General features: G+C 38.1%; 1 protein-coding gene across 1 annotated transcript in view; it reads left to right on the forward strand.

The window, feature by feature from the left end:
* The window catches only part of ASXL3 (ASXL transcriptional regulator 3), a 229,028-nt gene that overhangs the window by 181,274 nt on the left and 23,986 nt on the right, over positions 1 to 23,768 (forward strand). The window contains 2 exon segments of the mRNA XM_060173676.1: positions 1,736 to 1,755; positions 20,762 to 20,782. Coding sequence (XP_060029659.1) covers positions 1,736 to 1,755; positions 20,762 to 20,782 — 41 coding nt within the window.

Genomic DNA, 23,768 nt, shown 5'->3' on the forward strand with positions numbered 1-23,768 from the left:
TCAACTTGATATAGTCCCATTGGTTTGTTTCTGCTTTAGTCTTCCTTGCAATTGGGTTTGATTCATCAAAGATGTCCTTAAGGTGTAGGTGGGAATGTGTTTTACCAATGTTTTCCTCTAAGTATTTGATTGTTTCTGGTCTGACATCTAGGTCTTTGATCCATTTGGAGTTGATTTTTGTTTCTGGTGAGATAAAGTGGTTCAATTTCATTCTTCTGCATGTTACAACCCAGTTTTCCAAGCACCATTTATTGAAGAGAGCCTCCTTTTTCCATTTAATCCTTTAGGCCCCCTTATCAAAGATTATATGCCCATAGGTGTTGGGATTTATTTCTGGGCTTTCAATTCTGTTCCACTGGTCTGTGTGCCTATTTTTGTTCCAGTACTATGCTGTTTTGATGATGATGGCTTCATAATATAGTTTAAGGTCTGGGAGTGTGATGCCTCCATTTCTGTTTCTTTTCCTCAAGATGGTTTTGGCAATTCTAGGTGTTTTCAGGTTCCAGATAAATGATTGTAGTGTTTGTTCTATTCTCTTAAAGAAGCTTGGTGGAACTTTGATGGGTATAGCATTAAATTTGTATATGGCTCTGGGGAGAATATTCATTTTGATGATATTCATTCTTCCAATCCATGAGCATGGGATATCTTTCCATTTCTTGGTATCAGTTTCTATTTCCTTGCGTAGCGACTCATAGTTTTCAGCATACAAGTCTTTCACTTCTTTGGTCAACTTTATTCCTAGGTATTTGATTGATTTTGCTGACATAGTAAATCGGAGTGATTTCTGGATGTCTTCTTCAGATTTAGTGTTTGCATAAAGAAATGCCACTGATTTTTGTATATTGATTTTGTAGCCTGATACCTTGCTATATTGCGTAATAACTTCCAGTAATTTTCTGTTTGATTCTTTAGGTCTTTCTATGTATACTATCATATCATCTGCAAATAGTGAGACCTTGACTTCTTCCCTTCCCATCTGTATTCCTTTGTTTTCTTTCTCTTGCCTGATTGCTATGGCAAGAACTTCCAATACTATGTTGAAGAGTAACGGTGACAGTGGACAGCCCTGTCTAGTCCCCGATCTGAGGGGGAATGCTTTCAGCTTCTGTCCACTGAGTATGATGTTGGCTGTAGGTTTGCTATATATAGACTCTACTGTCTTGAGGAATTTCCCATCTATTCCCATTTTTTGTAGAGTTTTGAGCATGAATGGGTGTTAGATTTTGTCAAAGGCTTTCTCTGCATCTATTGAGATAATCATGTTGTTTTTGGCTTTGCTTTTATTGATGTGGTGAATGACATTGATTGACTTACGGATGTTGAACCAGACTTGCATTCCTGGGATGAATCCCACTTGGTCATGATGAACAATCTTTTTGATATGTTGCTGTATCCGGTTGGCCAAGATCTTGTTTAATATTTTGGCATCTATGTTCATCAGAGATATTGGTCTGTAGTTTTCCTTTTTTGTTCTGTCCCTATCAGCTTTTGGTATCAGGTTGATGTTGGCTTCATAAAAGGTGGAAGGGAGTATTCCTGTTTCTTCAGTCTTATGGAATAGCTTAAGAAGTATGGGTACTAACTGTTTCCTGAAAGTTTTGTAGAATTCGTTTCTGAAGCCATCTGGTCCAGGACTTTTGTTGTTGGGGAGGTTCTTAATAACGGTTTCAATTTCTTTGTCTGTGATTGGTGCATTTAGATTTTGTAGTTCTTCTTGGTTCAGTTTTGGAAGGGCATATGCTTCTAAGAATTGTTCCATTTCTTCCAGAATCTCTAGCTTGGTGGCATATAGTTCTTTATAGAAGTTTTGCAGGATTCTCTATATTTCTGTTGTGTCAGTTGTGATATTTCCTCCATCATTTACAATTCTATTAATTTGAGTCTTCTCTCTTTTTTGTTTGGTGAGTCTGGCTAGGGGTTTGTCAATTTTGTTTAGTCTTTCAAAGAGCCAATATTTGTCTTCATTGATCTTTTGTATGGCTCTTTTATTTTCGATGTTGTTTATTTCTGCTCTATCTTTAGTGATTTCTGTCCTTCTGGTTGCTTTAGGGTTCCTTTGTTCTTCTTCCTCTAAGTCCTTGAGGTGTGCAGTAAGGTCGTTCATTTGAGCTTCTTCTTGGTGTTTAATATGTGATTGTATGGCTATAAGTTTCCCTCTCAGTACTGCTTAGCTGTGTCCCAAATATTTTGATAGGTTGTGTCTTCATTTCATTTGTTTCCAGGAACATTTGAATTTCCTGCTTGAGTGAGTCTCTGACCCAGTGGTTCTTAAGGAGTATGTTGTTTAGTTTCCAAATTCTGTGACTTTTAATAATTTTCTGTTTGTTGTTAAAAGTTAGTTTTACTCCACTGTGGTCTGAGAAGACACTTGGGATGATTTCAATGCTCTTGAATTTATTGATGCTGTCTTTGTGGCCTAACATGTGGTCTATCCTTAATTATGTGTTTTGTGGATTTGAAAAGAAGGTGTATTCCAGTTTTTTGGGGTGAAGGACTCTGAAAATGTCCAAGAGGTCTAATCTGCCAATCTCTTCATTCAATTCTCTTGTATCTTTATTGGTTCTCTGCTTTGTTGATCTGTCTAAGTGTGAGAGTGGGGTATTGAAGTCTCCCACTATTATTGTATTACTATTGATGTAATTTTGAAATTCTTTCAGTAGGTGCTTTATGTATTTAGATGGTCCCTGATTGGGTGCATAGATGTTAATAATTGTTAAGTCTTCTTGGCTGATTGATCGTCTAATCATTATGTAATGTCCTTCCCTATCTTTTATTACTTTATTTAATTTAAAATCTATCGTGTCTGAGATGAGAATGGCTGTTTCTGCCCTTTTTTGTGGTCCGTTAGCCTGTATGATAGTTTTCCATCCTTTCACTTTAAGTCTGTGTTTATTTTGTTGTGACAGATGGGATTCTTGCAAGCAGCATATGGTTGGATTATGTTTTCTGATCTATCCCCCCACCCTGTGCCTTTTGATGGGTGAGTTTAAGCCATTGATGTTTATTGATATTATGGATTTAATGTATTGTATTGCCATTGTTCAAAAAAATTTTTTTTGTTTGCTCTAATATATTGCAAGTATTATAGTGATGTTCTTGTTTATAAGAGGTCTTTTAGAACCTCTTTCAGGGCCGGCTTGGTGATGGTTGCCTCCTTGAACTGTTGTTTGTCTAAGAACGTTTTGATCCCTCCATCTAGTTTGAATGAAAGTCTAGCAGGATATATTCTTCTTGGTTCAAACCCTTTTTCATTCATGGCTTGATAGATATCTTGCCATTCTCTTCGGGCTTTTAGAGTTTGAGTGGAGAAGTCTGCAGACAATCTTATGGGTTTTCCCTTGTATGTGACTTTTTATTTCTCTCTTGCAGCCTTTGGGATCCTTTCTTTATCCTTACTTCTTCTCATTGTGACTATGATGTGTCTCTGGGTTGATTCTGTTTGGTACTCTCTGGGCCTCTTGAATCTTGATGTCCTTTCTGTTATTCAGGTCTGGGAAGTTTTCTTCTATTATTTCCTCTAGAATGTTTGATTCCCCTTCCTCTCTTTCTTCCTCTGGCAGGCCAATTATACGAATGTTACTTCTTTTGAGATCATCCCATATGACTCTGTTGTTGTTTTCAGTGTCTCTCAATCTCTTTTTAAGCTCTTTCACCTCTTTCTTTGTTTTCTCTAACTCATCCTCTGTCTGACTAATTCTGTTTTCTGCTTCTGTTCATCTGCTTTCCCTTGCCTCAGCTTCTTTCTTCATTACAGCTTATTTCAGCTTTCAGTTCTCTAATTGCCTCAAGGTAATCAGTATTTTCCTTGGGGGTCTCAACTGTTGTTTCCCTAGTACTGCCATCCTTTCCTCCAATGTTGTTTTCATTTCTGTGATTAATAAGTTTATTACTGCTTGCATACTTTTCTTATCTATGGTTACTTCTGGCTGATTTGTAGTTTCTTCTGGGCTCTTGTCTTCATTCATTGGAGTAGCAGTTTTATTTGTTTTTGATCTACCTATTTTTTTTATTTGTTTCTTTTTTTTATGCTCTGTTGTTCCTCAGTTGTTGTGTCTTGAGTACAAGTAACACTGTACTAAATACTTTATGACAATTGCACTCACCAATCTCAGGAATTACAGTAGCAACTGAAGCAAGTATTGAAGCAGTTTAATCGTTACCAGTTAGCCAAACAATTTCTCCAGTCTGTGAATAAATAGTAACCAAATCCCAGTGAAGAAGAAAGAGAAAAGAAAGAAAGGATAGCAAGAATAGACAGTTATGTAAATCTACTATCCACTGTATATTCTAGTGGAAACAAGAGTTGAAAGGGAACTAGAGCAGAGATACACACATAGAGAGTCCACTCTGAGTCAGATTTCTTCCCCAAAATAATTCACAAATTCAGAAAGGCAAAGAAGAAGGAAGAAGTGTATGACAAGATAAAAAAAAAAAGAAAAAGAGAGAGAGAGTCAAGAGAGAGAAAAGGGAAAAGATAAGAAAAAGAGCTGTAATTAAATAGCAGTGAAAGGAAATTCCCAAATGTGTATCAGTGAATTCAAAAAAGCACATTGTTTATTGGTGTGGGGGCTGGGGGCTGTGACTTTGGAAGCTGTAGGATTAAGGAAGAAAGGATGACAAGAATGAGAAAAAGAAGAAAAAAAAGAGAGAGAGAGAGAAAAAAGAAAAAGATAAGAAAAAGAACAGTCATAAAAGGGCAGTGAAAGGAAAGGGTTTTTTTTTAATGTATTTATTTTTAATTATTTAATTAGCTATGCGGGGTGAGGTGGGGGGGGTTGGCTACTTAGAAAGAAAAAAGGCCAGAGGTTTCAGAAGGGTATAGAGTTAGAATGAATGATACTCCCTGGTGGGACAGGAATTTGGTAAAGAAAAGGAGCTCCTAGCAGCTGGTCCCCAGGGACTGGTTATGGGGGTGGGGGTTGGGAAGGAGGTATGCTTAAAAATTAAAAGGAAGAAAAAAATTTTCCCCCTTTTTTCCTACTCTAATTCTTAACCCAAATTAAGTTATAGTCACCTCCTTGGTGTCACTGCTAGGACCCCTTATTGGCTGGCCTACTAAAGGCGGAAAGTCCTACCGTTTCCAGGAGATGTGGTCAGAGCTCAGCCTAACTAGCAGCTTCTCAGTCCGCCATCTTCTGGGAACCCCTCAGAATTTTAAAAGCTATTTGGCCTTTATGTCAGTTGAATACAATTCTGAGTGTATCTTGATTATACACAAGTCAAATATGTCCTGTGGATGAGATCATATAGTATGAATAGATCATTCTATATTGGCAGGTCACTCCACAGAGGTCCTATACAAAGACATTTTTACACTGTTGTGTAAACTTCTAATAATAGCACTTAGGATGCCTAAGAATTCCTCTCAGAGCTTCCACAGTCTTGCATTTTTATTCTAGTAATATGTATACCATTCAGTAATCCAAAATTTCTCTCAAAAGATTAAAAGTCAAAAAATAAAAAATGAAAAATGAAAAGTCTATTCCTGGAGATGCTGGAGAAAATATCACTGTAGTTTTTATGATATGAAATGCTTATTTTCTTATATATTAATTCTATATAAAATTAATTAGCTCCACACTCTTGCAATTTCTACTTTATGGACAGTTCATTTTTTTAAAAATATTACTTGCTTGCTAGAATGGGATAGAGAATTAAAAAGGAAGTGTAAAATATTTGCATAAAAGTTTCAGTACTATAATAAGCTGTAGTTACTATTATTTTGTAAGAAGTCACATAGTCTGTTTTTCAGATGTATTGGTTTTGTAATAGTTAATCATAAAGTATAATTTTGTTTCTTGTTATCTACTTTATGCATTTATTGCAATGTGTTCCTTTGAAGTCTATCCTTTATTAGAGACAGAAATAGAACATAGTGGGAGTTGGGCAGTAGCGCAGCGGGTTAAGCGCATGTGGTGCAAAGCACAAGGACCGGTGTAAGGATCCCAATTCAAGCCCCCTGCTCCCCACCTGCAGTTGTCTGTCTTTCTCTCCCCCTCTCTGTCTTCCTCTCCTCTCTCCATTTCTCTCTGTCCTATCCAACAATGACATCAATAACAACAACAATAACTACAATTTAAAAAAGGGCAACAAATGGATATAAATAAATAAATATTTTAAAAAGAAATAAAACAATATGTTAGTACTTCTCATAGCAGAAATTGTTTGTAGTATTAGAGACTGTATCTCACTTAGATTTTGGCTTCTGACATTTACGTTGACACACCTTAAAAAGCTTTTTCAGTAAGGCTGTTGCCTGTGCAGCAACACAAAGTTCCAGAAGGGGGCAGGTTAGTAATGCCTGTTTTCTTGCACATAATGGTGTACAAATAGACAGTTGGCTCATGGGATAACTTAGCAACTCTACCCAGTTGAGTTGCTCCTTCCCAAGAGTGGAGAGTGATACATTCTTATTGCACAAGGTTATGGAGGGAAAGTTTACAGAATTAATTAAGAAGATGGTACACACATCACATTTGTTCCTGTTCTTTTATCGAGTCTCTAGCCCTGTGACCATATCTAACTGCAAGAGGTTATGGGAAATGTCATTCTAAGACTGCTCAAACATAGGGGGAAGAGTTAGTTACTCTGCACAAATAAAGAACAGAATGGAGACTAGAAAACAACAACTTCCACACAGAACTTTCCTTCATAAATTTAATCTAATACATAAAAGCCATTGTGAATCCAAACCAGTTCTTTTTTATTTCCCCAATTTATTGAGAGCCTAGCGGTTTCCACTACAGTTGTTAAAGCATAGGTACACCCTCTCACCTCCCCAACATAGGTGCCAAAAAGACTCTTTCCCCCAGCCTAGGTTCTCTTCCAGCATCATGCCCTAGGACCCCAGGCCCCCTCTATCACATCTCACTCTTTCCTTTCCTAGAGTTGTTTACTTTGGAGAAATACACTATATACAGTACAAGTTTCACCTGATGTTTTCCCTTACAGTCCTTGCTTCTTAATGTCCACCTATAGGTGAGATCATCTGGTATTTGTCCTTCTCTTTCTGGCTTAATTTATTCAACATAATACCTTTAAAGTCTGTCCGTGATGTGGCAAAGGTAATGACTTCATTATTTTAAACCACTGCATAGTATTCCATCCTGTTTATGTACCATAACTTTGTTAGCCATGCATCTGTGATTGAACATCTGAGTTGCTTCCAAGTTTGGGATATTACAAATCACACTGCTGTGATCATCAGAACAGTAGAAATTAGAATTGTGCCTTATGATAGGAGAGTAGAATTTTGAATAATTTCTAATAGTTGAAAAGTTAATCAATATAGGAAAGTGAGAAGGAAGCTTAAGTGCTGTGTTATCTTTCCATCTCTTCCTCTTCCCTTCTATCTACCTCTGTATCTGTCTGTATGAGATAAATGTTGGCTCCTAGAGGTAAATTCATGACAATGGCAAATAAATAAATGTAATGCGTTCTGGCATGAACATCTATGAAGGCATCATGTAGGGGGATAAACACACAAATAGAATGATTATAGCTCTGGCTATAGAGTAATAAGCATATTATAAACTGTTAGTTGAAATTTGGGGGTTAACTTCAGTAATTAAATTTTTCATAAGCAATTTTATGAAAATGTGAAAGTTTGAAAATGTGAAAGTTAGAAAATGTGGGTCCAGATGATGGCACACCCAGTTAAGCTCACATAGGAATAAATGCAAGAACCTGCGAATGGATCCAGGTTCAAGCCCCCAGCTCCCTACCTCCAGGGGGACACTTCACAGATTTGGTAAACAGATTTGCAGTTGGCTTTCTATCTCCCACTCCCCTCTCAATTTCTCTCTGTCCTATCCAGTAGAATGAAAAAAAAAAAAAAAGGATTGTGGGATTGTGGTGCGGGAGGTGGCACAGTGATGGGGCTTTGTACTCTGAAGCATGAGGTCTTGAGTTCAATCCCCAGCAGCACATGTGCCAGAGTGATGTCTGGTTCTTTCTCTCTCTCCTCCTATCTTTCTCATTAATAAATAAATAAAATCTTTTTTAAAAAGTATTAATACCCAGACAAAATTGCTTATATATTCTAGTGTTATGTTATCATAAGTATGTGTTTCCCTGTGTGCATATTCATTGAATACATTGTGAAGCATATAGGAAGGGCACAGGGCAATTCTCCAGTGTTTGTGATGTCTCTATGGCAGGATATCAATGATTTTTTTCTTTTGTATAATGAAGGTCTGAGTGACTCTATAATTATGAAAAAATATCCCCACTATACACCCAATTCAACCGGCATTTCTTATTTTTCCCCTACAGGGAAAAACTTGCTCTTTCTCATAGCAGTATAGCCTCAACGTTTGCCTTTTTTGCTTTTTTGGTTTTTTGTTGATAATCCTGCCATACACATACACATACACATACACATACACATACACATACACATACACATACATCCCAGATAAGATTCAGATCACCGTTACTGGCGACCACAATCTCATAGACTCATACCACCAAGAACTTGTTGACATGTGTTTTCTTCGTAACTCCATTTCAACTTTTTTTTTTAATCACGTGGCAGTTATTTGGATTTGATCATCTGAATTACTGTTGTCTCCACCCCTGTCAGCACTGCTCCCCATGCATGTCATAAAATAAGGGATCTGGAAAAAGTACTACAGATCTTCTATTTTAAGAACTTTGTTTTATAGACCTATTACATCAATTCTTCTTCCAACTTCAGTATCACATTATTGAGGGAATGTTGATAAGTTTCTTTGAACGCAGTAATTTTCTCTAGGACATAGTCTTAACTCTCAAAGTACCCCAGGGCATTTCTTTCTCTTCCCACATTTACCTTGAGAAACTGACTTCATATTTTGTTTGTTTCTCTATTCAATTCAACTTCCTCCAGCTCAAACCCTCCAGCTCAGCTTTAGACCACAACTGTTTCCTGAGTTGGTGGTATTTTCTATACCCATGATGTACATGTTTCCCTGCCACTCAATAGCTATATCCCCATCTTCTTCTCTTCAGATCCGTCGTTCTATGTGGGTCATGATACATTCATGCTATCAAGACTTATATGGCAGTACTACTCTTTCTCTTTGGTGAAATTCCCCTATTCATACAGAATCTTTTGTTTTTTTTGATAGGAACATTTTAAATTGCTGTATTCATTTTACATGGCTAGTCACTAAATCTACTTAAGTATGAGCAAGCTGAGTGTAATTCTTTGAAATACAGTGAATATGAAAGTAGAAGGAAGATCCATTTGGTGATAGATTATTACAACTAAAAAAGTAAAAGACTTCCCAGGAGCACACTCGGCACAAGTTTTAGGCAATCAAAGGATCACTACTTGGCAGCACAACAAAATAAACTACTGTTGGCAAGGGTATAGGGTACTCATTATGGCCATAGAGAAACTAAGTTTAGTAGCTAGTTCAGTTCCTGGAGAAGCAGCCATAGGGCACTGAACATCCTGACATCAGCCATATGCTAATTATGTTCCTGGTACGTATGCTAATCAAGCCCCAAAGTCCTCTTCTTGGGTTGTATCACATCCATAGATATGTCACTTTCTTCCCTCAGCACTACAGTAAATGACTTAAGGCAGTGAGCATGAAAATTAGTGATGTCACTTTATTCATGTTCATCAATTGTTTCCTTGTGTCCTTAGTCTGGAACTGAATACTTAGTAGAGACTAGTGTTTCAGACACTTATGAATTTACTGAGCCATCTGAGCTTGCGCACATGTGTTTAATTTTTTATTTAAATTCTAAATCTATATATTTCTGAATCTAAAATGTGATTTCTTAAGTTCTTTTTTGTTGTTGTTCCTTTTCTCCAGTTGAAACATTAAATTTCTAAAACCTCAACAAATGAACTCCTACCCCTAGAAGGCAAGTCTGGCATGTAGACATCTGCCCTGTAAATTAGCATGTTAAAAACTTCACAGTGGTCCTGCAGTCTGCCCTAGAATTATCTCCTGACTTGTCACATTAGCCTTTTTAAATATCAGGTAGACCTTTTACCACATCCAAGTAGCCTTTGTTATTCCTTAAACCACAGTGACTGCAAAAAAAAGAGTGACTTTTCTAAATGGAATGCACTCAGTGGAGACTTACAGTTATCAAAATTTTATGTGACTAAAGCTTTAATATAGCCTTTGTGTAAAGGATATTTTTGTCATTAGAGATGATGCATAAAGCTTTAAAACTCTATTGGCCGGGCTGGGTGGTGGTTCACCAAAATGAGTGCACACATTACCATTGGCATGGGCCCAAGTTCAAGCCCCTGCCCCTGCCTTCAGGGGGGAAGCTTCATGTGTGGTGAAGCAGTGCTGCAGGTCTCTCTCTCTCTCTCTCTCTCCCTCTTTATCTCTCATTTTCCTCTTAATTTCTCTTTGTCCTATTATATTTAATAAAAATAAAATTCAAAAAATAAATATAAAAAACATTAGCATTCAGATTAGAGAAATAGCACCAGTGGTAGCAGAGCAAACCTTCATGCGTGACTTATCTGAGGTCCCAGTTTCGGTCTCTGGTGCCACCATAAATTAGCTGAGCAGTATTTTGGTTAAAATAGCAAAGATAAATATACACACACATATATATTCATTTATTCATATATATGTGTATACATATATTTGAAGTGATATGATTTAAAAATAAACATTTTTGAGATTCCAGTTAAAGACACATGTGGTTGACAGATGAATGCAAAAGCAGTTATGGTAAAAAAAATACATATATATATATTTAATTTTTTCCAATGGAGTGTTCAACTCTATTACATTTATTATATACTCTATAATATATTTAGTGGAACACATTTGGAAGAATATTGATGGAACTGAAAATGATTATGCTAAGTGAAAGAAGATATGAAAGACAGCTAAAAATAATAGAGAGACATATAGCTGCTGTGTAGATAAGTGGGATAAAATTGTTGTTCTATCAGAAAACCCTCTGAGTGAAGACCCCGTATTGAAGCACTTATTTCCTAGTTTCCTGAAATCAAAGATGAAAAGTAAATATAAAGTCAGATAGAGCTCATTTTTTAAAAAGAGGAACCAGCAGTTTGTGTATAGGTTGTGCTTTGGTTGCTGATAGTAATCACATTTGCTATTTAATGAATTTTACAGGGACAAGGATATAGTCCCAAAGGCCACTTCTTATTACTGGTCTTTGACTGAAACTCTTTAAATTGGACATTATAAAAATGACTTAAGTCAGGGGTAGATGATGAAATAAAATCTACCTTCAATTCTCCCCTAGAACTCCAACTACCTTACTATAATTTGTGATATTACCAGGTGACTTCTACAGTCAACGTAATCTCGAGGCCATCGTTTCCACAGCAGTGAAGCTTTTAGGAGTTTTAAAAATGTTAGTATTTTGTTTGTTTGTTTGTTTGTTTGTTTGTTTTGCCTTGTAAAGGGCTCCAAAACCCTGGGGTGAAGAAAAGTGTTTTTAACTTAGTAAATAGTAATTCTCAAAATGCATTGGTCATATAATGGGTTACTGTCAAAACCTGTGTAGAGGAGAAAATAAAAGCATGGAGGTTTAGCCTGTTATTAACCTGGGGTACAGGTATATTAAGTGACAGGCACTCTCTGTTAATAATGATAGGAAAGAAGGTAGTGTGCTTTAGTATTTTCATCTGGGTGCTTTGTATTCTGCAGTATAGTGGCCTATTTTGCAATCTGTTACAGAAATCTAAAGGTTAAGGTCAATTAAGAATCCTTACTTTAGGGAACTGGGTAGTGGTGCACCTGGCTAAGCATATCACCAAGCTCAAGGAGCTGGATTCAAGCCCCCACTCCTCATCTGCATGTGGGACACTTCACGAGTTCTGAAGCAGGTCTGCAGGTGTGTCTATTTATCTCTCCCTCTCTGTCTCTCTTGCCCTACCAATTACTTTCTGTCCTGTCAAATAAAATAGAAAGGAAAAAAAAAAAAAAAGGAAAAATGGCTACTATGAGCAGTGGATTCAGAGTGCCAGTACCAAGTCCCAGTGATAAACAAATAAAACAGTAAAACAAACAAAGGAATCTTTACTTTATGAAGCTCTACCCTTACAGTATGCTATAAATTGAACTGCCATGCTGCCTTATTATTAATTTGCATGGTAGTCCAACCTTTTTCATGCTCTTTGACTTTCTTTGCAAGAGGAATTCTTTTCTCCAGTGAACTGCACACTCTTCAAAGTGGAAACTGTTTAATAGCTTACTCAGTATAATACTTTCTAGACATATTAGTTTGAACTTGCTCAGGTCACAAGAGATAGATCTACTGGAGGAAAAAACTTAAACATTTTAGTGGAAGAGTTAGTCAGGTATACATTGGCATCTGTTCTTTTGTTGATTTTGTCTGATTCTGAAGCATTTTTGTTCCTTTCAGTATACTTTTGTATTACTTCAAATATCCTTTAAACTAAGAGGAGAAGGAACTGATGGATTGTCTTAAGCCATAGAATGTTTATTTACAACATCGTTGGCTCTGGCATTGATGTCTGTGGTCTGCACAGTAGGACTCATGTTGCTCTCATATTGTCTGAGGGACTGGGCAATGTTTTCTCAGGAGATGGTAGAAGTTAGGTAAGCACCCAACACTAAGGCAGCAAAGCCTATCCAATACACTGTCATGTCCAGGTCTATTGCTTGGCTCTAAAATAGTCCATTCATATTCGGTTTCTTAGATATGATGATATCCAGGTTCAGATGACTTTATCAAGAATTCCAGGTTTAAGTTGAGAAAGAACAGAAAAGGAAACTAAAAGCAGGATTTGACTAAATCTGAAGTAGGGCACCAAAGTAAAAACCCTGGGGTGAGGGTGAGGGTGGATATGTGGCTTCCCAGGGCGGCAGAGGGTTGGGTGGGTTGGGTGGGGTGGGGTGGGTGGGTGGGATGGGACACAGTCTTTTGGTGGTGTTTATGTACACTCCTATTAATTTTTAGTCACATAAATCACTAATTAATGTATGAGGAGAAAATTTGATTGTATGTCTCAAGTTTTTAAAGCACAGACTAGAGTCTTTTTAATACATAGGCTGAGTCTTTGATATGTTGACTCTCTCAAAAGTTTAGACCTGGAAGAACAGAAGCAACCAACTGGTGGCACCGCTATATACAGATAATGTCAAAGGACATCAATTTTAGTGATGTTGGGTATTATACTGAAAATCCTAACAAAGGGATTTTCAAATTTAACCCAAATAATGTGATGATAACAATAACTATCTATTATCTTCTTGAACCCTAAGACAGCAGGAACCTCACATTTCTACTACAGAGCCTATATTTCTCCCAGTCCTGGAACCTTAGGGTGGGGCCCACTTTCCTGCATGCTTCTCTCAATTCATATCAAATAATACTTCATCCACCAATCCCAACCTAATCAACACAATGAGTACCACCTCCTCATGCTTCATTTAAGACTGTGTCCAGGGACTTCAGGTGTGGAATGACAACCCTATAGCTTCATTACTTGGGTGAGACCTTTCCTTTCATAGTATTCTCTAATTCTATTCCAGGTGGTTCACTTCCTAACAAAGTCCCAAAACCTAGATATAGACCAGGTCCCCTGACATACAGCATATGTTCACACGTATCCATAAACTAGGGCAAAATATATACCTGAAAACAAAAGTACAAAATAGTCTGCAGTGAGTCAATATAAAGTTACTAATGAAATAGTATCTACTTAGACTTAGATACCCTCCTCACCTACTTCCTATTACAGTTCTCTCACTCACTCCAAAGCTAACCTCATCAAAGCAAGGAATGCAGAGGCTGAATAGGGCAAGAGACTGTCATACTTAAATGATGACTCTTAAGTCTCTATCAGGCCACCACATCATCTGGGGCCCTATTCAGGGCATCCTGAGATTCCCAAACATACATATTGGGCCTGGACCTCAAATAAATCCCTCTCTCCATTATTAGAGGTCATCTCTATCAGGAACAACATATAGACCACTTTGTGGGCCCCCCATAGGACTTTGCCCTTGGCATGGATCAACAACAGTAGAGAATGTTCCATCCTCCAAAGGGAGGATGGACAACATACTCTATGCTACACCTCAGGAAGATGGGTCGATATTGGGGCAGCTTGGAATGTTCCTACTCATGACCACAGATTGTGAGCTCAGATCTACAGGGATGCAGAGGTCACATAGGCTCCTAAGCTGAATATGGGCCCCAGACCAAATCAAATCGATGGGGTTTACAGTCAACAATAATTATACCCTTTCCCCATATTAGGGAGCTACTCTCTTCCCTGATCCAGCTTTCTGTCCCTTTTCTAGCCATGACATCACCTCCCTAGACAATAACTTGGATCCACTTGCATATCAGATTTCAGACTCAGAGAGAGAAAAAATAACTAGTATAACTACAGGCCCTTTGAAATATAACTAAAATATGCCTACTAGCTATCTACAAAATGGAGGACCCCCCCAACACTTCATCTGCACTACTCCAGCATTTAGGTCCATGATTGTTCAACAATTTGTTTGGCTTTGTATGTTAACTCTTTTCAGCCACCAGGTTCCAGATGCTAGCACGATGCCAACCAGATTTCCCTGGACAGACAACCCTACCAATGTCTTCTGGAGCTCTGATTCCCCAGATCCCCACCCTACTGGATAAAGAGAGAGGCAAGCTGGGAGTATGGATCGACCAGTCAATGCCCATGTTCAGTGGGGAAGCAATTACAGAAGCCAGACCTTCCACCTTCTGCATCCCACAATGACTTTGGGTCCATACTCCCAGAGGGATAAAGAATAGGAAAGCTATCAGGGGAGGAGGTGGGATATGGAGTTCTGGTGGTGGGAATTGTGTGGAGTTGTAACCCTCTTATCCTATGGTTTTGTTAATGTCTCCTTTTTTAAATAAAAAATAAAAAAGATATATGTATCTAAAAAATAAAATATTCTTGTCCTGTTCATACTAGTCAAATAAATTATTAAAATATCAGAAAAAGAAAAAGAATTCCAGGTTTAAAAGATCGTTAACTAGGTTGGTGGCGCACACCTGGTTAGAGCGCACATGGTAAAGCGGTAGTGCAGGCCTCTCTCTCTCTCTCTCTCAAGACTTTTATTTTATTTTCATTTTTTAGAGAGATTCAAAGAGTAAGAGACACAGAAACACCAGAGCACTGCTCAGCTCTGGCTTATGGTGGTGTGGGGGATTGAACCTGGAACTTTTGAGCCTCAGGCTGAGAGTCTTGTTTCCATAACCATTATGCTATCTCACCCACCCCAAGGTCTCTTCTTTCTTTTTTAATTTTTATTTATAAAAAGGGAACATTGACAAAACCATAGGATAAGAGGGGTACAACTCCACACAGTTGCCATCATCAGAACTCCATATCCCATCCCCTGCTTGAATAGCTTTCCTATTCTTTATCCCTCTGGGAGTATGGACCCAAAGTCATTGTGGGGTGCAGAAGGTGGAAGGTCTGGCTTCTTTTTGGGTGAAGAACTATGAACATGTCCAGGAGGCCTAGTCTGTCTGTCTCTGCATTTAATTCTCTTGTTTCTTTGTTGATTCTCTGCTTTGTTGATCTAAGTGTGAGAGTGGGATATTAAAGTCTCCCACTATTATTGTATTACTATTGATGTATTTTTGTAGTTCTTTCAGTAGGTGTTTGATGTATTCAGATGGTACCTCATGGGTGCATAGATGTTAATAATTGTTAAATCTTCTTGCTTGATTAATCCTCTAATCATTATGTAATGTCCTTGCCTATCTTTTATTACTTTATTTAATTTAAAGTCTATTGTATCAGAGATGAGAATGACTATTCCTGCCTTTTTTGTGGTCCATTAGACTGTAGGATAGTTTTCCATCCTTTCACTTTAAGTCTGTGTTTGTTTTGTTGGGTCAGATGGGATTCTTGCAAGCATCATATAGGTGGGTTATGTTTTCTGATCCATCCTCCAACTCTGTGCCTTTTAATGGGTGAGTTTATGCCATTGACATTTATTGATATTATGGATTTAATGTACTGTAGTGCCATTATTCAACATTTTTTAATTTACTCTCATATATTGCAAGTATTATGTTGATGTTCTTGTTTATAAAAGGTCTTTCAGAACCTCTTTCAGGGCAGGCTTGGTGATGGTTGCCTCCTTTAACTGTTGTCTGTCTGAGAAGGTTTTGATGCCTCCATCTAGTTTGAATGTAAGTCTGGAAGGATATATTATCTTTGGTTCAAACCCTTTTTCATTCAGGGCTCAATAGATATCTTGCCATTCTCTTCTGGCTTTTAGAGTTTGAGTGGAGAAGTCTGCTGATAGTCTTATGGGTTTTCCCCTGTATGTGACTTTTTGTTTTTCTCTTGCAGCCTTTGGGATCCTTTCTTGATCCTTACTTCTTTTCATTGTGACTATGATGTGTCTTGGTGTCTTCAGGTCTGGGTTGATTCTGTTTGGGACTCTCTGGGCCTCTTGAATCTTAATGTCCTTTCTGTTGTTCAGATCTGGGACGTTTTCTTCTATGATTTCCTCTAGAATGTTTACTTCCCCTTCCTCTCTTGCTTCCTCTTACAGGCCAATTATAAAAATGTTACCTTTTTTGAAATCATCCCATATGTCTCTTTCATTGTGTACAGCATCTCTCAACCTCTTCTTGAGTGTTTTTACCTCCTTCTTAGTTTTCTCTAGCTCATCCTTTGTCTGGCTAATTATGTTTTCTGTTTTTGTTAGCCCTCAGCTTCTTTCTTCAGTTTAGTTATAGTATTAGCTTGTTCTGCTAATTTACCTTTTATTTTTGCTTTCAGTTCTCTAATTACCTTGAGGTTGCTAGTCTTTTCCATGAGGGTCTCATCTGTTGTTTCCCTAATTCTGCTAGCCCTTCCCTACATAGTTGTCTTCATTTCTGTGATTATTATGTTTACCATTGCTTGCATAATTTTCTTATCTATGGTTACTTCTGAGTTATTTGGAGTTTCTTTTGGGCTCCTGTCTTGATTCATTGTGGTATCAGTTTTATTTGCTCTTGATTTAACCTTTTTTTATTGATGTGTTTTTTATTTTCTGTTCTGCCATTCTTAAGTTGTGTTTTGAGTACTAGCCATGTTATACTAAATACCTTTATGACAAATGCAGTACCAACCTCAGAAATGACAACAATAGTAACTGAAGCAAGTATTGATGCAGTTTAACCAATACCAGTTATCTAAACGGTGCCTCCACTCCACGAAAAAATAGCAACAAAATCCAAAAGAAAAGGAAAGAGAAAGGAAAAAAGGGAAAGCAAGAATCTACTGTCCACTGTAAATTCTAGGGATAGCAAGATGAGAAAGGGAAGCAGAGAAGAGAGACACACACAGAGAGTCCACTGTGAGTCAAAATTCTTCCCCAAAATAATTCACAAACTAGTATCAGTGAATTCAGAAAGCAGAAGAACGAGGAAGGAAGAAAAGAAGAGACAAGAACAAGCAAAAAACAAAAGAGCAGTGAAAGCAAAGAGTTTTTTTTTTTTTTAATTAGCTAGGAGAAGGGGAAAAGGGGAGAGTGGAGGGAAGAGGTTGAGTGAAACAAGTTTCTCTCACAATGGATAGGACACTCGGTCACCTAGCAATGGAAAAAAAAACAGTAACAGTTAATTTTGGTCAACCTGAAGAAGGTGAGAGGAAAAGGGACACACACATATATTTAATGTAATAATAAAATAGAATAGTGTAAAAAACCCTGACAGTCGGTCTGCAGCTTGAATGGCTCCAGTTTGGCTCAGGCAGCTTGTGCAAAGACAGCCAATTTTAAGAAGTATCCAAAAGAACAAAACAAAAATAAACAGAAAAACTCCAGGTAGTCTTTCCCAGGCTCTCATTGACCAAATATTTTGTCACTCAAATAGAGTTCCAGCCACTTAGAAAAACAAAGAGGAGAAAATCAAAAAGGAAAAGGATTGGAATGACACCCCTTGGTAAAGAAAAAAGCTCAGTGGGAAGCCTGGTAGAAGAGGCTGTCCAGCCCCTGGGATTTGCTTTTTGGGTGGCGGGGAGGGGTGAGCTTCAGAAATAATCAAAAGATTTCCTTTCTTTTTACCACATTTTCTAACCCAAGAGTGAGCTATAGGATCCCTCCTTGGTGTCATACTTAGGACCCCTTTAATAACCCTTCTGCTGACGGCTCAGTATCCTACCCTATCCAGGAAATCATAGGCCACAAGCCACTGCTTGTTGGTGTTCATGCCAGCAGCTGACTCCAAGTCGTCATCTTGGCTCTGCCCCCAGTACTGATGACTCTTAAGGCAAAATAAAATCTATTGTATGTTCCTTCTTTACATCTTGTTACTTCACATCAAAGACATTAATTAAAAGTCACTTGTACTGTCTATGTGTTCCTTAGAAAATCGGGTGTTTATGCAGGCTAATGAAAGTATCTTTAAAAGTTCACCACTGAAAAGGTTTGCTATTATTACTTAGATGTATCAAACAGAGATATAGTTAAACCACAACAAAATAAATTAATTCAAACTGTATGAAAAACAAATTCTGCCATGGTGTGTGTGTGTGTGTGTGTGTGTGTGTAATAGAGAGGGAAGGGGGAGAAAGGTAGAAAGTTGGAGAGAAAAGAGAATGATATAGGTTTATCTTTATAGTTCATCATCTTTGATGATACTACTCAGAGCCTATAATTCTCTCTCCTTGTATACAGATTCATACACACAATTACAAACACATCCATCAACAGATCATTTTCTTTCTCAACTGTTAAAGGAGAACAACATATATTCAGTTCTCATTACAACTCTTAAGAGTTGACTGTTCTTATTTTACAGGTTATGAAATAGAAACATAGAATATATTGTTCACAGCTAAGAATATTTATTCAGAAAAAAAAACTTAACAATAATGCATCTCATATTCCTTCAGCTTTCACACTTATTCCACTTCCCTTTAAACCAAGGCACATAACCTTTTTCCAGAGTTATGGTGGCTACTCTTTCTTTCCTCACCCCAAGATCCCTTCCTTTCTGCCATATTTATATGCCTAGGTATTATCACCTCAGAGAATCATTACTGCATACACACATACCCTTAGAACATTATACCATTATACTTTTGTTTCTCTGTATCCCATAAAATAGTGTAGCATTACTAAGACAGGAGCAATGCCTTTGTTGTGTATTGTTTTGTTTTCCCAGAAATTGAGCATTAGCACTTTGATTAAAAGAATGCATGCCTTTATATTAACCAAAGGGGTAAAATAATATAATACAAAAGGTATGGGGCTGGGTGGTGGTGCATCTGGTTGAGCACACATGGTACACCTGCAGGTGGGAAGTGATGAAACAGGGCTGCAGGTGTGTCTCTGTCTCTCTCCCTTTCTATCTCCCCCTTCCATGTAGACTTCTGACTGTCTCTATCCAATACATAAATAAAGACAATAAAAAATAATTTTAAAAAGTATTGTGGAGAGTCAGGTGGTAGCGTAGTAGGTTAAGCGCATGTAGTGCAAAGCACAAGGACCAGCAGAAGGATCCCGGTTCGAGCCTCCGGCTCCCCTCCTGCAGGGGACTCGCTTCACAGGAGGTGAAGAAGGTCTGAAGATGTCTATCTTTCTCTCCCTCTCTCTGTCTTTCCCTCCTCTCTCCATTTCTCTCTGTCCTATCCAACAATGATGGCATTAATAACAACAACAGTAATAACTACAACAATAAAAAAAGACAAGGGAAACAAAAGGGAAAATAAATAATTTTTTTTTAAAAAAAAGTATGGTGGAGAGATGCCTCATCCCAATTCATCACTTAATCTACCTCTTCGACTGTGTGGGGGATGGGACCTGTGGCTTTGGAAGCTGTAGGATTAAGGAAGAAAGAATGACAAGAATTAGAAAAAGAAAAAAAAAGAGAGAGCGAGAAAAAAGAAAAAAGATAAGAAAAGAATAGTCATAAAAGAGCAGTGAAAGGAAAGGTTTTTTTAATTTATTTATTTTTAATTATTTAATTAGCTATGTGGGGTGAGGTGGTGGGGGGTTGGCTACTTAGAAACAAAAAAGGCCAGAGGTTTCAGAAGGGTATAGACTTAGAATGAATGATACTCCCTGGTGGGACAGGAATTTGGTAAAGAAAGAAGTTCCTAGCAGGGGAGCCTGCTAGGAGCTGGTCCCCAGGGATTGGTTATGGGGGGGGCGGGGGGGGGAGGCGGTGTGCTTAAAAATTAAAAGGAAAAAAAATTTTCCCCTTTTTTCCTACTCTTAATTCTTAACCCAAATTAAGTTATAGTCACCTCCTTGGTGTTACCGCTAGGACCCCTTATTGACTGGCTTACTAAAAGCAGAATATCCTACCGTTTCCAGGAGATGTGGTCAGAGCTCAAGCCGTTAGCAGCTTCTCAGTCCCTCATCTTCCGGGAACCGCTTTTTTTTTTCCTAACCTAACTAACATTGAAACCTTATAGCAGCAGTAACTACCTGTCCATTACATAGTTTCCAATACAGAGGATGCATATGAAATGTTTGACAAAGAAGTGAGTGACTACTAGACAGTTTTTAAACACAGCTGTTCAGCCTGTTACAAGTGAAAACAGTGAATTACTGACTTCCACCAAATTATAACATAACCTTATTTCATCCACAAGAGCACAATCTTCATTTGACCAAAGAAAGTATTAGTATTCTGGGTTATTTTTTGTTTTTATTTTTTATTTAAGAAAGGATAAATTAACAAAACCATAGGGTAGGAGGGGTACAACTCCACACAATTCCCACCTCCCAATCTCCATATCCCACCCCCTCCCCTGATAGCTTTCCCATTCTCTATCCCTCTGGGAGCATGGACGCAGGGTCATTGAGGGTTGCAGAAGGTGGATGGTCTGGCTTCTGTAATTGCTTCCACGCTGAACATGGACGTTGACTGGTCAGTCCATACTCCCAGTCTGCCTCTTTCTTTCCCTAGTAGGGTGGGTCTCTGGGGAAGCAGAGTTCCAGGACACATTGGTGGGGTCCTCAGTCCAGGGAAGCCTGGCCAGCAGGCATCCTAATGGCATTCTGGAACCTGGGGGCTGAAAAAGAGAGTTAACATACAAAGCCAAACAAATTGTTGAGCAATCATGGACCCAAAGGTTGGAATAATGTAGAGGAAGTGTTGGGGGGTGTACTCACTGCAAATTCTAGTGTACTTCTGCTTTCAGATATATATTTTGCAGTAGTTTATGGATATGTGTGAACATATGCTCTCTCTCAGAGAACCTGCTCTATATCTAGGTTTTGGGACTTTGTTAGAAAGTGATCCACCTGGGATGGAATTAGAGAATGCTATGAAACGAAAGGTCTCACCCGAGTAATGAAGCTGAAGGGTTGTCATTCTACACCTGAAGTCTCTGGATACAGTCTGAAGTGAAGCATGTTGAGGTAGCTAACACTGCGTTGATTAGGTTGCAATCGGCTGATGCAATATTATTTTATATGGATTGGGAGAGGCATGCGGGAAAGTGGGCCCTATCCTAAGGTTCCAGAACTGGGAGAAATATAGGCTCTATAGTGGAGATGTGAGGTTCCTGCTGTCTTAGGTTTCAAAAAGACAATTGATAGTTAATGTTATCATCACATTATTTGGTAATTGGGTTAACTTTGAAAAGTCCTTCTGTTAGGGTTTGTTGTACAGTACCCAGTATCTTGTAAATAGCTGTGCCATTGGTTGCCTCTGATCTACATGTTCTAAACTTTTGAGAGAATCCGCATATCAAATACACAGCCTATATATTAAGAAGACTCAGTATATGTTTTAAAAACTTCTAGACAATTAATTTTTCCCCTCTCATACTAATTAACTAGTGATTTATATGACTACACTTAACTAGGAGTATACATAAACACCATTCCCACCACCAAAAGACTGTGTCCCATGCCACCCACCCACCCCACCCCCCACCACCCCAGGAAGACACATATCTACCCCTCACCACAGGATTTTGACTTTGGTGCCCTACTTTCAATTTATTCAGATCCTGCTTTTAGTTTCCTTTTCAGATCTTCTTTCTCAACTTCTGTTCATGAGTGGGATCATTCCATACTCATCTTTATCTTTCTGACTTAGCTCACTTAACATAATTCCTTCTAGCTCTGTCCAAGATGGGTCAGAGAAGGTGGGTTCATTGTTCTTGATAGCTGCATATAGTATTCCATTGTGTATATATACCACAGCTTTCTCAGCCACTCATCTGTTGTTGGGCACCTGGGTTGCTTCCAGGTTTTAGCTATTATGAATTGTGCTGCTATGAACATAGGAGTACATACCTCTTTTTGGTAGGGTGTTATGGAGTCCTTGGCTTATAACCCCAGGAGAGGAATTACTGGATCATATGGAAGGTCCATGTCTAGCCTTGTGAGAGTTCTCCAGAATGCTCTTCACAGAGACTGGACCAATTTACATTCCCACCTGCAGTGAAGAAGGGTTCCTCTGTCCCCACATCCTCTCCAGCATTTGTTGCTGCTGTCCTTTTTGATGTATGCCATTCTTACAGGAGTGAGGTGGTATCTCACTGTTGTCTTAATTTGCATTTGTCTGACAATCAATGACCTAAAGCAGTTTTTCATATGTTTGTTAGCCTTCTGGATCTCCTCTGTAGTGAATGTTTTGTTCATATCCTCTGCCCATTTTTGGATGGGGTCATTTGCTTTTTTGGTGCTAAGCTTGCTGAGCTCTTTATCTATTTTGGTGATTAGTTTCTTGTCTGATGTATGGCATGTGAAGATCTTCTCCCATTCTGTGAGGGGTCTGTTTGTTTAATAGTTTCTTTGGGCGTGCAGAAGCTTTTCAATCTGGTGTAGTCCCATTGGTTTGTTTCTGCTTTAGTCTTTCTTGCAGTAGGGTTTGATTCATCAAAGATGTCTTTGAGGTGTAGGTGGGAAAGTGTTTTACCAATGTTTTCCTCTAAGTATTTGATTGTTTCTGTTCTTACATCCAGGTCTTTGATCCATTTGGAGTTGATTTTTGTTTCTGGTGAGATAAAGTGGTTCAGTTTCATTCTTCTTCATGTTACAACCCATTTTTCCCAGCATCATTTATTGAAGAGAGCCTTCTTTTTCCATTTAATGCTTTGGGCCCCCTTATCAAATATTAGATGTCCATAGGTGTGGGGATTTATTTCTGGGCTTTCAATTCTGTTCCACTGGTCTGTGTGCCTTTTTTTTGCTCCATTGCCATGCTGTTTTGATGATGGTGGCTTTATAATATAGTTTGAGATCTGGAAGTGTGATGCCTCCATTTCTGTTTCTTTTCCTTAAGATGGTTTTGGCAATTCTAGGTGTTTTCAGGTTCCAGATAAATGATTGTGGTGTTTGTTCTATTCTCTTAAAGAAGCTTGGTGGAACTTTGATGGGTATAGCATTAAATTTGTATATGGCTCTGGGGAGAATATTCATTTTGATGATATTTATTCTTCCAATCCATGAGCATGGGATATCTTTCCATTTCTAGGTATCAGTTTCTATTTCCTTGCATAGCGACTCATAGTTTTCAGTATACAAGTCTTCCACTTCTTTTGTCAGCTTAATTCCTAGATATTTTATTGATTTTGCTGCAACAGTGAATGAGAGTGATTTCTGGATGTCTTCTTCTTCAGATTTAATGTTTGCATAAAGAAATGCCACTGATTTTTGTATATTAATTTTGTCGCCTGACAGCTTGCTATATTGCCTAATAACTTCCACTAGTTTTCTTCTGGTTTCTTTAGGTTTTTCTATGTATACTATCATATCATCTGCAAATAGTGAGAGCTTGACTTCTTCCCTTCCAATCTGTGTCATCAAAGTTCAGGGCGCCATTATGTTGGGCTAGCTTCGTGGCGG

Source organism: Erinaceus europaeus, chromosome 15 (assembly GCF_950295315.1).
Source record: "Erinaceus europaeus chromosome 15, mEriEur2.1, whole genome shotgun sequence".
NCBI lineage: Eukaryota > Metazoa > Chordata > Mammalia > Eulipotyphla > Erinaceidae > Erinaceus > Erinaceus europaeus.